This window comes from Pavona decussata, unplaced genomic scaffold (genome assembly GCF_977016875.1).
Source record: "Pavona decussata unplaced genomic scaffold, jaPavDecu1.1 SCAFFOLD_98, whole genome shotgun sequence".
In the NCBI taxonomy this organism is placed as follows: Eukaryota; Metazoa; Cnidaria; class Anthozoa; order Scleractinia; family Agariciidae; genus Pavona; species Pavona decussata.
This window is the reverse complement of record NW_028145514.1, coordinates 613904-626882: the sequence shown is the minus strand read 5'-3', so window position 1 is coordinate 626882 and position 12979 is coordinate 613904. Positions and strand designations below refer to the sequence as shown.

General features: G+C 39.3%; 1 protein-coding gene, 1 long non-coding RNA gene and 1 pseudogene across 2 annotated transcripts; 1 reads left to right on the top strand and 2 right to left on the bottom strand.

Annotated features, from left to right (window-relative positions):
• Positions 1-225: 225 nt before the first annotated feature.
• LOC146472501 (uncharacterized) lies at positions 226-1203 on the bottom strand. Its single transcript, XR_014866551.1, has 2 exons — positions 1093-1203; positions 226-410 (listed from the first exon to the last, which is right to left on the bottom strand). It is a non-coding gene; the product is annotated as an uncharacterized LOC146472501 (long non-coding RNA).
• A 3255-nt stretch (positions 1204-4458) lies between these two features.
• Positions 4459-6222, top strand: LOC146472500 (uncharacterized; annotated as a pseudogene).
• Positions 6223-7816: 1594 nt separating this feature from the next.
• Positions 7817-10241, bottom strand: LOC146472499 (uncharacterized). Its single transcript, XM_085119308.1, has 2 exons — positions 9958-10241; positions 7817-9174 (listed from the first exon to the last, which is right to left on the bottom strand). The coding sequence occupies exons 1-2, from the start codon at positions 9981-9983 to the stop codon at positions 7950-7952; spliced, it is 1251 nt and encodes a 416-aa protein (XP_084975434.1). The 5' UTR covers positions 9984-10241; the 3' UTR covers positions 7817-7949.
• Positions 10242-12979: the final 2738 nt, after the last annotated feature.

Genomic DNA, 12979 nt, shown 5'->3' with positions numbered 1-12979 from the left:
AAAGCACTAAGTTACTGCTGATCATTTGCTAGATTCTCCTTCCAATTTGCCTTGTATTCACTTATGGAATAAAAGGAGAATTTGCTCTTTCATCAAAAGTAAATAAGGGTATTATTCCGTGCACCCCTTCAAATGAAAGTACATTCTGAGGCTTTTCATCTTCAAAACATGCATACCATATGCTAATGAAATGCAAAAGGCGTAAAATTGCTAAATGTAAAACTCTTACATAAACAAAGGACTCCAACTGTCAATTATACCAGAACCTCGAACAAAGTGCATTAAACCACGCGACCATTTCTGCATTACTTTTTGTGTTGCACCAGTGTCCTTGTTGCAGTACTGTGTTTCAACGGGTGTATGATCTGCAGCAAGTATGGCCTTGTTTTTTTCCAGGAACTTGTGCATACCTAAAGGGATGCAAAATTAAAAAAAATATATTGCATAAGAATAATCACACGTATTTGTTGGCCTGGGAGCGAAGGCGTGAAAGGAAACTCATGGAAACAATGTTGTACGCTATTAGTAGGGGAACTCGATATGACCAGTTCCCTAACTAAATCATATTAAGGTATGGCTCATTAGTTACTTAAGACCCCCCGCAAATTAAAAACTACCTTTCTTTGAAAGTAGTGTTTTTTTAAATCTCCAGAGCTGTAATAAGTTTGTAATCGACATATTACAGCGACCTCAAATTTGTAAAGCATAAGAATAGTGGTCACGCGTCTGACAAATTCACAATTGTGCTGGAAAGAGGGCACTGAACGGGTAAAATAGCAACTGGGATTGGCCCGTTTTTGTACTGGGAAAATGGGATTCAAGTAACTGTACCTGGGATTTGGTAACTGGCAATAGGGAAAAAATGTAAAATATGGGGATTGGATAAATACTTTGTAACCATAACCAGTTGATAAATCACCTATACTCGTACCCAGTCCCCACGATATGAAAGTTGGCAATCGCGTGAGCGATGGCGGGAGCAGAGTTGAAGTGCAATACTCGCACTGTTGTAGCAGAAGTTAACTACGTTTCTACTCAAAATGTTGTTATACACGACAAGAATAAAAAGAAGTAAATAATAAGTTATTCAACCTTGCGATCTCACAACAGTAGATTCAGTGAGAGTATGACCCTCTCGATCTCGGAGCTCATTAAGCGACTTGTTTATAGCGTCAACGTCACTCATCGTTACAGAGGAACTGGAATCGTCTGCAGAACAAGTGGAAGATGAAAGATTGTGAATTGAAAAATAGAAGCTAAAGAATCGCAAGTAACATATGTATTCACTTCTAAGCTAGAGTAGGTATTAAAAGAAGTGTTGCAAATGATTCACCTTCTACATGTCTAAGCGGCATGCCACAAAAGTCGTGAACGAATTCGCGTAACCTAGTGGGGACGCCTCTTTCTTGTGCAACTGTAAAGTGTTTCTCGCAAAATGCAGAATCGGGGTTGCTGGGCTCCTCAGTGCACACATTGGGAAAATTAACATGTGGAACACCACAAACTTCAGATTTTACAGGCCACATACAATGTGGAAAACGCAGTTTCCATATGCCGTCCATACTAGTGAAATTTTGACAACCTAAAACAGAAAAACGAATTAAGACCATGTGTAAAAAAGTTATCATGCAGATCTCGCAGTTATTTTAATCCCCCCTCTCCAATAACCCCCCCCCCCCCTCCCAACCCCACAAAAAAAAATGCTAATAGCATGGTGAGGGATAGCTGTTAACTAAAAAAAAAATACCTTTCTCTTTACATAGTGCAGAGCAATTTGCCTCCTCGTGCGAGTAGATTTTTCCTGCTCTGAAATCGTTGATGGCACTGAATGCAGCTTCAATAGCTTCATAGTCGCTTCCCTTGAAGCACCAGGTCATTTTCCTCTCACGGAACTCTTCCTCTATTTCATGGCCAAAAAATGCAGAGGACACGAACTTCCTATCCAAACGTGCATCGAACTTGGAACCTTGTGGCATAAGATAAATAATAGAGCGATAAAAGAAACAAGACCTATCGAGTAACCGGTATTGATTAGAAGTAGGAAAAATTAAGCAGGGATTTTGGTAAGCATGCTCATTAAATTATGAGTAAGTAAAAGGAAAAGAAACAAAAAAAAAAATTTAACACAGTGGCAATTAAAGAAAGTAATTAAGTTGGTTAACACAGGTTTCGGTTATAGAAGAAACAAAATTGTAACTTAGCTATGGCTAGCTTTTATCAAGTTAACGATGTTTTGAAAAAGAATTCACATTTCAATAAAACACAAACCTTTAGAGGTATTAACATATGTTGAATTGGTGGAGGAGGTTTCTGTTGCGTACTCATTGTAGGCTTCGCTGAAACCGTGAAAGGATACCCAGGCATGGTTACTGGATTAAAAAAAATAAATAAATAAACGAAGGTGGTTTTATCAACTTAGTGATGAAGCAGGATGAAAAAAAGGGTAATAGCGGAAAGATTAAGGTATTCTAAATTGTACAAATGTAATGTTCAAATTAAGCTACTGATCATACTTACGCAAGACATATCTGCTGCAAACAGAAATCACGGGATAGGTAAGTAACGTTGCTAGACTCGATGTATGGACGTCTTTTCTCGTAGAATCTGTATCCCTTTTCGCCGTTACCGTACATTGAATACCCGTAATGAAGATTGCAATTACGACAACGCAGAGAAAATTTTACACCAGGGAGGGGTTGACATGTTTCGAAAACAGTTACATGGGCAGGTTTACTCTGAAGCTGCAAACTCCAGCCGCAGGATAAACAAACTGTAGTAGGTGGATACAATATGCGATGCAGTGGAATCTCTGCCTTCTTGGAAATAGAAGCAAGAGAATGTTCAAAGGAAAACTCCTGAAAATCCTCACATTTTCGTAACATGTTCACGATTACATGAATTTCATCAAGCGTGAGAGTTCTCTCCAACTCTGCGAAGGATCCTGCAATGATATGCTGCTCTATATGGCTGGCGACAACTTGGGGCAAGTTAGAAAGAAGGCGACCTACGGTGAACACAGTTTTCCAGCCGAACTTAACGCAAAGCAGAGAAATTATGTCGTCTGATGCGGTGTAGTTGGTATCCATCAAATCTTGGGTTCCTACAGATCGGAGGTCTGCAAATGCAGCATCTATTACATCCCTTCTGCGTTTTCTTTCTCTAGATTTCGCACAGAAAGATTTAAGTCTTGCTTCCATGTTACTGGTACTAGGAACCTTCTTGTGTAAATGTGTTATATTCAATTATTACATATAAAGGTACTAAGGGGAGAGAATGCGGATAAAGTATAACAAGCATAGATTGAAAAGGGAAAAAATAATTAAACGAAGGAAATACGTATACGCAATGACGAAACGGTATTAAGTCAACGTTCTGTATTATAAATGCGGAAAAATGGTTCCACTTTGCAACATTATAGGTTAAAAACCGCCCGTTGTGAGAGTCAAAAAGTTTTTGACAGATCGCTATTCAAATGATGAAATATAACATTGCAAAAACCTCATTGAACATAATTGAAGTCAAGTGACCGGGAATTGATACAGGCTAAAAAAAAAACATTACCCATAGTTGTTATTTGATTTTCACGGAATTCACGGAATTTTGTCGGTGGAAATCACGAATCACGGACTTACAGATGAAGAAAATCCCGCGTCACAGTCGATATAGAATTCACGAATCACGGCTGGATTTATCTGTAACCCCGAATCACGCGCTCAATTTCGGCCAAATCCCGGATCACGCAGAACCCCTTCCAGACCCTGTAATCAGGCTCGTCAACATCAGGCTGCCTGTGGCTACTAGACTTCAGTTTTTTTCGGTGTCGATGAGTACGACTTTAAGCTTTCTGTAATCCCCATTTCCAGGCACAAATTTTCCTCTTCGACGATATTAGGCGCATCGCTGACCGACAGAAGCCGTACAGGTACTTGTAGCAATACAACTTTTCACTGAACTGTTGGGAAGGATGCCTTTTACTGGAAATTTAAGAGCGGCTTTCCGCAAATATCGACCAAGTGGTGGCACAAGTCAAAAAATCGATTTCGCTCATATTTTGCTTATAGGTAGTCCCTAGTGAGAAACAAGCTGAGCCGTAGTTAGTTTTTACAAATACCGTTTCCTTCCGCGTAAATATGCGAAAAACGATTTTGACTCAGTTGAGCTCAAAGTCCGCTTCCGGCGGGATGGAATTTTCCTTAACTTTCGACGACTCTCGTATTAATCCGCAGAGGGTTACTAACCTTCAAATGACATTTATTACTTTATTAGGTCTTCTTTTTCTGTTTCACGGAAAAACATTTAAAACCTAAGTTATATTTCCGTCCGAAATAGGTTAAGAATAGCATGCTATAAATGCAAATTTTCAGCAACCACATTTTAGCACTAAAACATTGCCAATTTTACCCATGAGCGATAACTTAGATTTCCCTATAATGACTTTCTATGGCTTCACTGTATACCTTACGGTGGCCCATACCTGCCACGGCAAAACTTACTTTTCCACGGCAAAACTTACTCTTTCACGGCAAAACTTACTTTTCCACGGCAAAACTTAGTTTTCCACGGCAAAACTTTCTTTTCCACGGCAAAACTTACTTTTCCACGGCAAAACTTTCTTTTCCACGGCAAAACTTACTTTTCCACGGCAAAACTTCATAAAGGGACTGGGACGGGATCTGTTTATAAACAGAATCAAGATGGCGACGGCTTATAGTGACAACGAAAACGGGGTTGAAGATAATACGGAAGAGGTTCTTATAAAATACTACTTTTATCGTGGTTATCAATACAAAGACATCTTAGACTTACTGGCAACCTACAACAACATTGAAATAAGTGAACGGACTTTACACAGCCGACTACGGATGTATGGACTGTCCAGGAGAAACCCCGAATATGATGTTGACACCATAATTCTCGAAATTGAAGGCATGTTAGATGGTCCTGATTGTATTGCGGGTTACAGGCATGTATGGCATAGCCTCCAGTTAAAGGGATATCAAGTTCCACGACAAGTGGTGGAGCTCTTACTTCGGGAATTGGATCCAGACGGCTGCCAAATGAGAAAAAGACATAAATTGAAAAGACGTCAGTATCATAACCCAGGTCCAAATGCCGTTTGGCACGCCGATGGATATGACAAACTTAAACCCTATGGTTTTCCGGTTCATGGTTGTATTGACGGCTGGAGTAGAAAATTGTTATCGCTGGTAGTTAATCGATCAAATAATTATCCCGACAACATTTGATCTTACTTTTTGGATGCAGTTAAGACTTGTGGTGGGTGCCCATGTGAACTAGTCACTGATTTGGGTACGGAGAACAAGATCATGGCTTCCATGCAAGCTTTTTTTCGTGACGATGAAAATGCCCACAAATACGTTGCCTCCCCAAGAAACCAAAGGATCGAGGGCTATTGGTCACAGTACCGAAGAAACAGATCAAGTTGGTGGATAAATCTATTTAAGGATCTCGTTGAAGCAGGGGATCTTAACACAGGTGATTCTTTGCAGAAGGATTGTCTTTGGTTCTGCTTTGCAGAACTGTTGCAGGAAGACTTGGACGCCGTAAAAGAACATTGGAATACACATCGAATAAGGAAATCTGGAAATGACACTACTCCTGGAGTTCCAGATGTGCTGTACTATTTGCCGGAAGGAAGAGGTGGGAAGCCCGATTTGCTACTCCCTGTGCCTGACGATAAAATTAGTTATGTCGAAAACCACCTAATCGAGAAGGAAGAAGCTAATGAACACTTTGAATACTTCGAATATGCCATGGATTCTCTTGACCTTAAAAAGCCTACACACTGGAGAGAAGCCTTGGAACTGTACCACAAACTTGTGTCAGTATCATTATCAGGTGCATGATCAGTTATCAAAAATACTGATAAGTCTTATGATTGCTAAATGATTCATGATCATTGTTGTGTAACATTGCTTTTCATAAAAATTCAAAAACTTGAGTTGTACTTTGACTGTCTACAATGTAGCTTCCACAAAGCCACACTTTTGCACCTGGAAGCCTGGTTTGTGTAACAATTGGCAATAAAGAATACTCTGACACTGTTACTTGTTTACCAACTTTATAATTACATAATAGTTTTTCTCTAAGCAGAACTGAAGATGTTGAATAATTATAATAGAACTTGAACAGTCACATTTACAAGTACCTTTGCTTAAAACTGGAACAATCATCTTGACTTTGCTACATTGATGCATACCACAAAACTCCTTTTGAAACACAATGTTGAAATAAGAGTTACTTTAACAATGCCGATAAATTATTAATATTTTGGAGATGGGGGGGGGGGGGGGGGGTCAGTTACTTTGTTCTTGTGATGGTCTAGCACTAAAGAAGTCCCAGAATTAGCAAGGGCACGATGAAGTTAGTAGGATTGGCAATTTCAAGTTCATTGAGGTTGCATATTTAACAGAAACATTACAATTTGTATAGATAAAAGGTTTGTGGAGAGCAAGTATTGTTGTCCATAAAATATTTCGTAATCAAAATATCCAGCCTTTTTTACTTGCTCACTTCATTCTTCTATTTCTGATACATACTTAGTTGTAGCCCATAACATTGGTGTGCAGTAGGTCAGGTGTGACCAACCAGCTGCAAAGGGACTACATGTACAAAATAACAGCAACCTAACGGAAATAGTATTATAACAACAAATGCCCCTTATCACTTTTTCCACATAAAAAAAACAAAACAAATATAACTCAGAAGTCATTAGTCTTATGGATGAAACACAACAGGCTTACAACGTACAACAAAGGTAACTGCATTATATGGAGTGTGCAAAACTGAATCTTGAGACCTGAAATCCTTTTTCCATCTAAAACACTTATCTGCTTTCAAATGTATCCACAATAAGTTTCAATTCAATATTTTTGCATTTCTAGGTTTAAGCTGACAAGTGTCAATAGACACGAACACAAACGTAATGGCATCAGAACTATACTGAATGACAGGAAAGGTCATAACATTCAGGAATGGTCATTCCTTTTGGAGCTCAGTATTACTAAATGTACATAAGAAAATTATCTATTCCTACTAGTATGATCCCAGTGACACTATCAACAGTTAAGGTTTGGCAAAAGCCTGGCCTTTACAAAATGCAAGGACGAAGAGCTCTTTGAACTCATCTGAAGAGCTCATGTGGGCTACAGGAATGGTAATCTCTTTGCCACATGCGCCTACAGATGGAAAACATATTCTGTGCTTAGGGTTGTACTTAAGGCAGTCATGGTTAAAGTACACAGTCACCTTAAACATTTGGTTATCAATTGGTTTGTGATTCTGTCCAGTTAACCATCCCATGACTCCTGCCACTGTTAAATCTGGATTTTCAAATGTTTCTGCTGCATCTGGAGTTTCACAGTCAAGGTTGGCATCTTTATAATTCCAGGCAACTGCTGCTGAGTGACCTATGATGCTCCCATCTTCAAACAAATTTAGGCAGTCTTGGAAGTGATCCATTACATCTTCTTCAATTCGTCTTCTCGTAGAACCTGATGGTGAGTACTGAGGGTCCATTAGGGAGAACAGGTAATCGGCATCAGGTGTCAAATGCTCCTTAAAATTTCCACTGACAAACAGTGGCTGGCACACGGATGGGTACTTAAGTATCAACTCTGCCAATCCATAGGTAGACATTCCTTTAAGGAATTCTTTCATGTACAACGAACGGCGATTTACTAGGCTCACTTTCAGAGATCTTAAAATTTCATCGATGTGATCATCATCCACTACCCCAGTGTATCCATGCTCAAAAATCATGTCAGTGAAGTTATTGCAATTTTCACTGACATCGTTCAGAAGTTGCTGTTCTTTTGTTGTCAGATCTGATTCTTCAATGCTTATCATGTCAATGCTTTTTGACATTGATTCATACACACACTGTTCAAGGAAACATGGAGGAGGTCCTCCTTGGGCCAACGAAACTGCTACAATCTCACCACAGGTGCGGAAAGTGCCATTTTGAACATAATATGTAGAGTCTGTGGGACTTCCATCTGGGAACATCTCCCTTCCCATGTCCCAGAAATAACTTCTGCTAAGAATTCTTGTGACATAGCACCTGTATCAATACCAGCCTCACCATTGAAATGCACTTTCAATACACTTGTGGGTGGAGATTTTCTGGCCTGCCTTTGCCATAATGCAATTGTTCTTGAAAAGGGTGCACAGCGTCGTGAAACAAGAAAAAATTCTTGCATGCGATCAACTCTTTCTGACAAGATTTTAACAATTTGGCTTGGATCTGTCACAACAGTGGTAGAACAGTTAGTGATTTCCTGGTTAGTGATTTCCTGAAAACTCTCACTGGTGTTTTCCCATTGTTGGAGCATCTCTGCTAACTGGGAATCTTCTAAAATCTGCTGTTCTGCTGATTGAATGTTTGAACATGAATGATCCAATTCTTGACCACTAGTACTTGGTGAATCGCAGCTTAAGGGTGGAGTGCCATTCTTGTCAACAGAGCTTCTTGAAGGAGTAAAGACTGATGCTGACTCAAAGTCATTTGCCGAAGAACTTTCTGGCACATTGATTGGCTTGGAAAAGCTCAGTTCTGAGTTGGTGGGATTGTTGTCTTCAGACATTTCAAAGTCAGCTGTTGTGCATAAGTACATTGTTATCCTCTTATAATCTTTACCAAGTTCAGTCTTGTATTTTTCAAGTTCTTCTTCTTCTTGTCCTGGTAAATAGACAGCATGGCTACCATCTTCAAACAACAACATATAGTCTTCCTCAGGATCAAACTTCCTGTCAAATGCAGCCCACTTTTCCATTCCTTTACTTAGTATCCTTGCGTAACCAGCAGACTTCGTCACTTGAATAGGCAAACGCTTCCCCCAAATTGGTTTCAAGTCATTTCCACAATTTCTCATTTGTCCAATGTTTATTGTCACAAGTTCATCAGGATTAACCTTAACTTTCTTCTTTGGGCGAAATTTTGAACCGGATTGTTGCTGTTTCTTCTTACAAGCCATGTAATCCTCAAATGACTTCGTTTTTGGCTTTTCTTGCAGTAGTACAGGCTTTCCAAACGACGTTTTGGGACTATTAGGGCCTGCTTCTTGACCAGACAAAGGACACTGAGATGGTGAACCACATTTCCAGCAGAACTTTACACCACTTCTTTGTTTTGCACAACAAGAAGTACAAAACCTACAGAGAAGGAAAAATATATATCGAGTGACATAGTGTCCAAACAGCTTAAATTCAGCTGCAGAAAGAGTGAATAAGTGTCTAAATTCCACTCTAGTAAAGGCAAGTGTACAACAATTTAATATGCCCTTAGATATCTGAGAACTCAGAAACTTCTCTCTAGTATTCCAAGCAAATTGAACCTTGCTCTAAGCAGTCGATTGTAAAATACTAATTGTTGACAGATAAACAATACCTATTAATTTATAACAGGTCTCAACCCAAAGACAACCAGGGTGAAAAGGCAGCTGATTTTTACATTGCACACGTCCCCAGCTATGAAAACTGTTTGTAAAGATAATATTTGTTGTGAAAGTTAATGAGAAACTTATAAAGCTTTAAGCTTGTATGAGACTAAAGCTTAACTCAGGCTTAAGTACGTTACAGACTCCAGACAAGGGTCCAACAAGTTAAGCTTAGTTGTTGATTTTAGCAATAAATAAGAGTTGAAGTTAATGAAATGTACTGTTATTTAACAGTTTTACTAGTTGATCTCACTAATTTAAATTTTTGGCAGTTCAATTTCTCCATACAAGGACTTATGCTTTACAATATACCCTGTGCATTCCGTGACAGGACAGACAAAATTTGAAGTTTTATACTCGTGCAATCCCCGCGATAACCACAAGATAGGCCTACAAACCGAATTAAACAGTCTAAAAGGTAGAAATAGGGACTAAACTTTAGAAAACCCGTCCACTGAAAAATTACTCATCACATACTGCTACGTTTTCACATACTTACACGAAATCTTCTTCCTGATCCGCCATGTTGGATCCGCCGGAGTGCAGTCAGAAGTTCCCGGATCTAAAATAGCGGGAAACTGCAGACCGAGAGAGACTGGATTCCGGAAGTAAGAAAAAGTAAGTTTTGCCGTGGAAAAGTAAGTTTTGCCGTGGAAAAGAAAGTTTTGCCGTGGAAAAGTAAGTTTTGTCGTGGAAAAGTAAGTTTTGCCGTGAAAGAGTAAGTTTTGCCGTGGAAAAGTAAGTTTTGCCGTGAAAAAGTAAGTTTTGCCGTGGAAAAGTAAGTTTTGCCGTGGCAGGTATGGGCCACCGTAATACCTATTGATCATAATATAAAAACAAAGCTCTGGGTAAATGAAAATAAATGACCCGCTAGGCTACAGATTTATCAGCATTTTCTTGAGATCGAAGTGTAAAAAAGATGGCGTGACACATTGTCACGGGTTCATAGGTTCACAGGTTCACGGGTTCACACAGTTCACAGTTTTTCTTTTTAGAAAAAAATGAAGCGACATTTAAAAGGAAACATTACTTCATTCGCAGTAGAAAAATCTTTGGATCGAAAGTTCGGTAACGTTACGGACCAATACATATTTCGGCTGCATTTCATAGATGGAAATTTCAGAGTATCCGTTCGCTCTGCGTTATTGCGTAATATTATTGTGTTAAAACAAATAATTGGAAACTTTCTTTTCCTCTTTCTTTATCACTGCCATGGATAAATTAAACTAGAAATAGGTAAAACGCTGCAGATTTGAACTACATTAACCTGATTAAAAGTTTCGACTGTTATGTTAAACTGCATCGTGTGCGTGAAATATACTTGCGAAGTACTGTTTGTTTTACTCGTCCGTTGATCATAAGCGAGTTTTTCTAAGATCTCTGTAGATAAAGAAAGGGAAGAGAAATCACATTAAGGGTCCATCCCCGTTTTTAAAAACATTGTTTATAGAGTTTTCCAATCTTCTTACATCTAAAAGTGCGAGCTCGTGATGAGTGAATTATAGATTTGCAAAAACCGCGTGATCTACTAAGTGAATTAAATTTGCAAAAGAAAGCACACGCACACAGAACGACAACAACAAAAAACACAAGACAGAAATCTGAATGTTTCTAAGGGTAAAAGTGATAACGATAAAAGTCGTAACAAATTTAATGAAACCAAGATAGTGGCCAATACTCGTGTTATAAATAATGTTACTTTGCTGCGCTTTTTGATCCTGAAATATTCTTTGTGTGAAGAAGAACGTAATTAACTAATTAGATTTTTGGACGTCGTTACGTCGGATTGGTGAAAATCGTAATTGCATTTTTGGACCTATGAATGAATTGAATTATTATTACACCAGAGAAACAGTAAGGAACTGTAAACAAAACGGCGATCATGGAAGTTTGCTGTTCGTTCAGGTCGGTAGTTCGTGGGCCGTGTTCTTTTGATCGCAGAGACAGAACAAGGTCCAGAAAGATAGTACCTATGCTGTCCTGTACAAAGCAAATTGACCAGCATAAGACATCTTATGGTTTTCAAGATATGGGGAACGAGGTTGAGCTTATTCTTGCCCGTTCGGCCATGTTTTCAATGCCAGAAAACATCAAGACGATGACGATTTGTCCGTCGCATAGATCACGCCTTGGACTTGGTTGGGTGCGGGGTACCGACAGGTGTCGAGTACCTGAAACGATATCGAAGCACAAAAACGTGCGAAGCAAATTTCCAAAAGCCGAAAGAGGAATTACGAAAATGTTCTCACAGGTTATCCTTAGAAAAACTGGACTACTACTTCCTGTGGGTTCAGGTATGTATTTCTGTTTTACTGATATTATCGTTTCTTCCATAAATCGAAATGTTTATCTAAAGAGGCTGCTGTTATTGACAGGTGCGTGTAGATCATGTAGGGGAATCTTGCAGTCACTTTATGAAGAGCAGACGCTGCTGAAAAAACCGACCGCTACTTCTTATTGCGAAGGCATTGCCACTCCGGTACAAACTACTATGTTGGTGAGAAGATGATTCATTTTACGTAATTTTAATCACTGGACATAAGTGCAACTTCAGATTCTAACTGGAAAAACTGAAAAAAAAAAAAAAAAAAGAAAGAAAAACCAACGCTCGGCCAGGGACGGCAGAGCCTATTTTTAACTGGAAGGACTTGGAAACTAGCGCGAGTTTGTAGAGGGGTCTAGGACCATCCTCTCCCAGAAAATTTTGAAGTCTAAATGTTGCGGTCCTCGCAAAAAGTCGGGGAGGGGGCTTTCCCTGTCGGCTCGGGGTATGTGACAAACTCGGTAACATGTAAAAAAGTGTTTACACACTTTAATTGCTCTATGTCTAATTGTGATTACTTGAGCATTCCAGGAAAACGGGAGGTCGCATACTTCTTAGAATATGGTCTAACAACTTTCTAAAGTTCGGGAATTTTTATGGTATTCAAGAATTCGAGATTATACTGGGTGGGGGAGTTTAGGTGAAACGAGGAGGGGGGAGTTGGATTCAAAGCGCTCGAGGTGTTCGCTGGGCTGAAGAATTTTACCACTTCATCGTAAAACGCAAATCACACCTTACTTAAGAAAAATGTAGGAGGGTAACAAAATGCAACAAAGGATTCAATTAAATGAGTTTCTAGCTGCCCAGTACCAATCAGCAAAGATTTTTATTCTGAAAAGAAGTAAAGTTGGAAAATAATCCCCTTTAAATAATCAATATTTTCACTAGCGACTATCTCTATCTCATTAAATTTAAACTCTTCTCCTCCTCTTCCTCCTCCTCCTCGTCTTCCTCTCCTCCTCTTTTACCAAGCAGGGGTGAATAGCTTGCTTCGTCTCTGTGAACTATTTTCGCCTGTGTTTCCTAGGAAGCCGGCGCCAGTTCAAGTTCCGTTGAGGTAATGAGCACTCCATTTACACTGCACAAGTTTGAGGCCGATACACCTATCGTTGGGAGGATATATCTGCCATCAGACTCGGAGAGCCTACAAGGTTCCTTTCAACAGAGCACTCCAATTGACAAGTCAAGATCTACACTC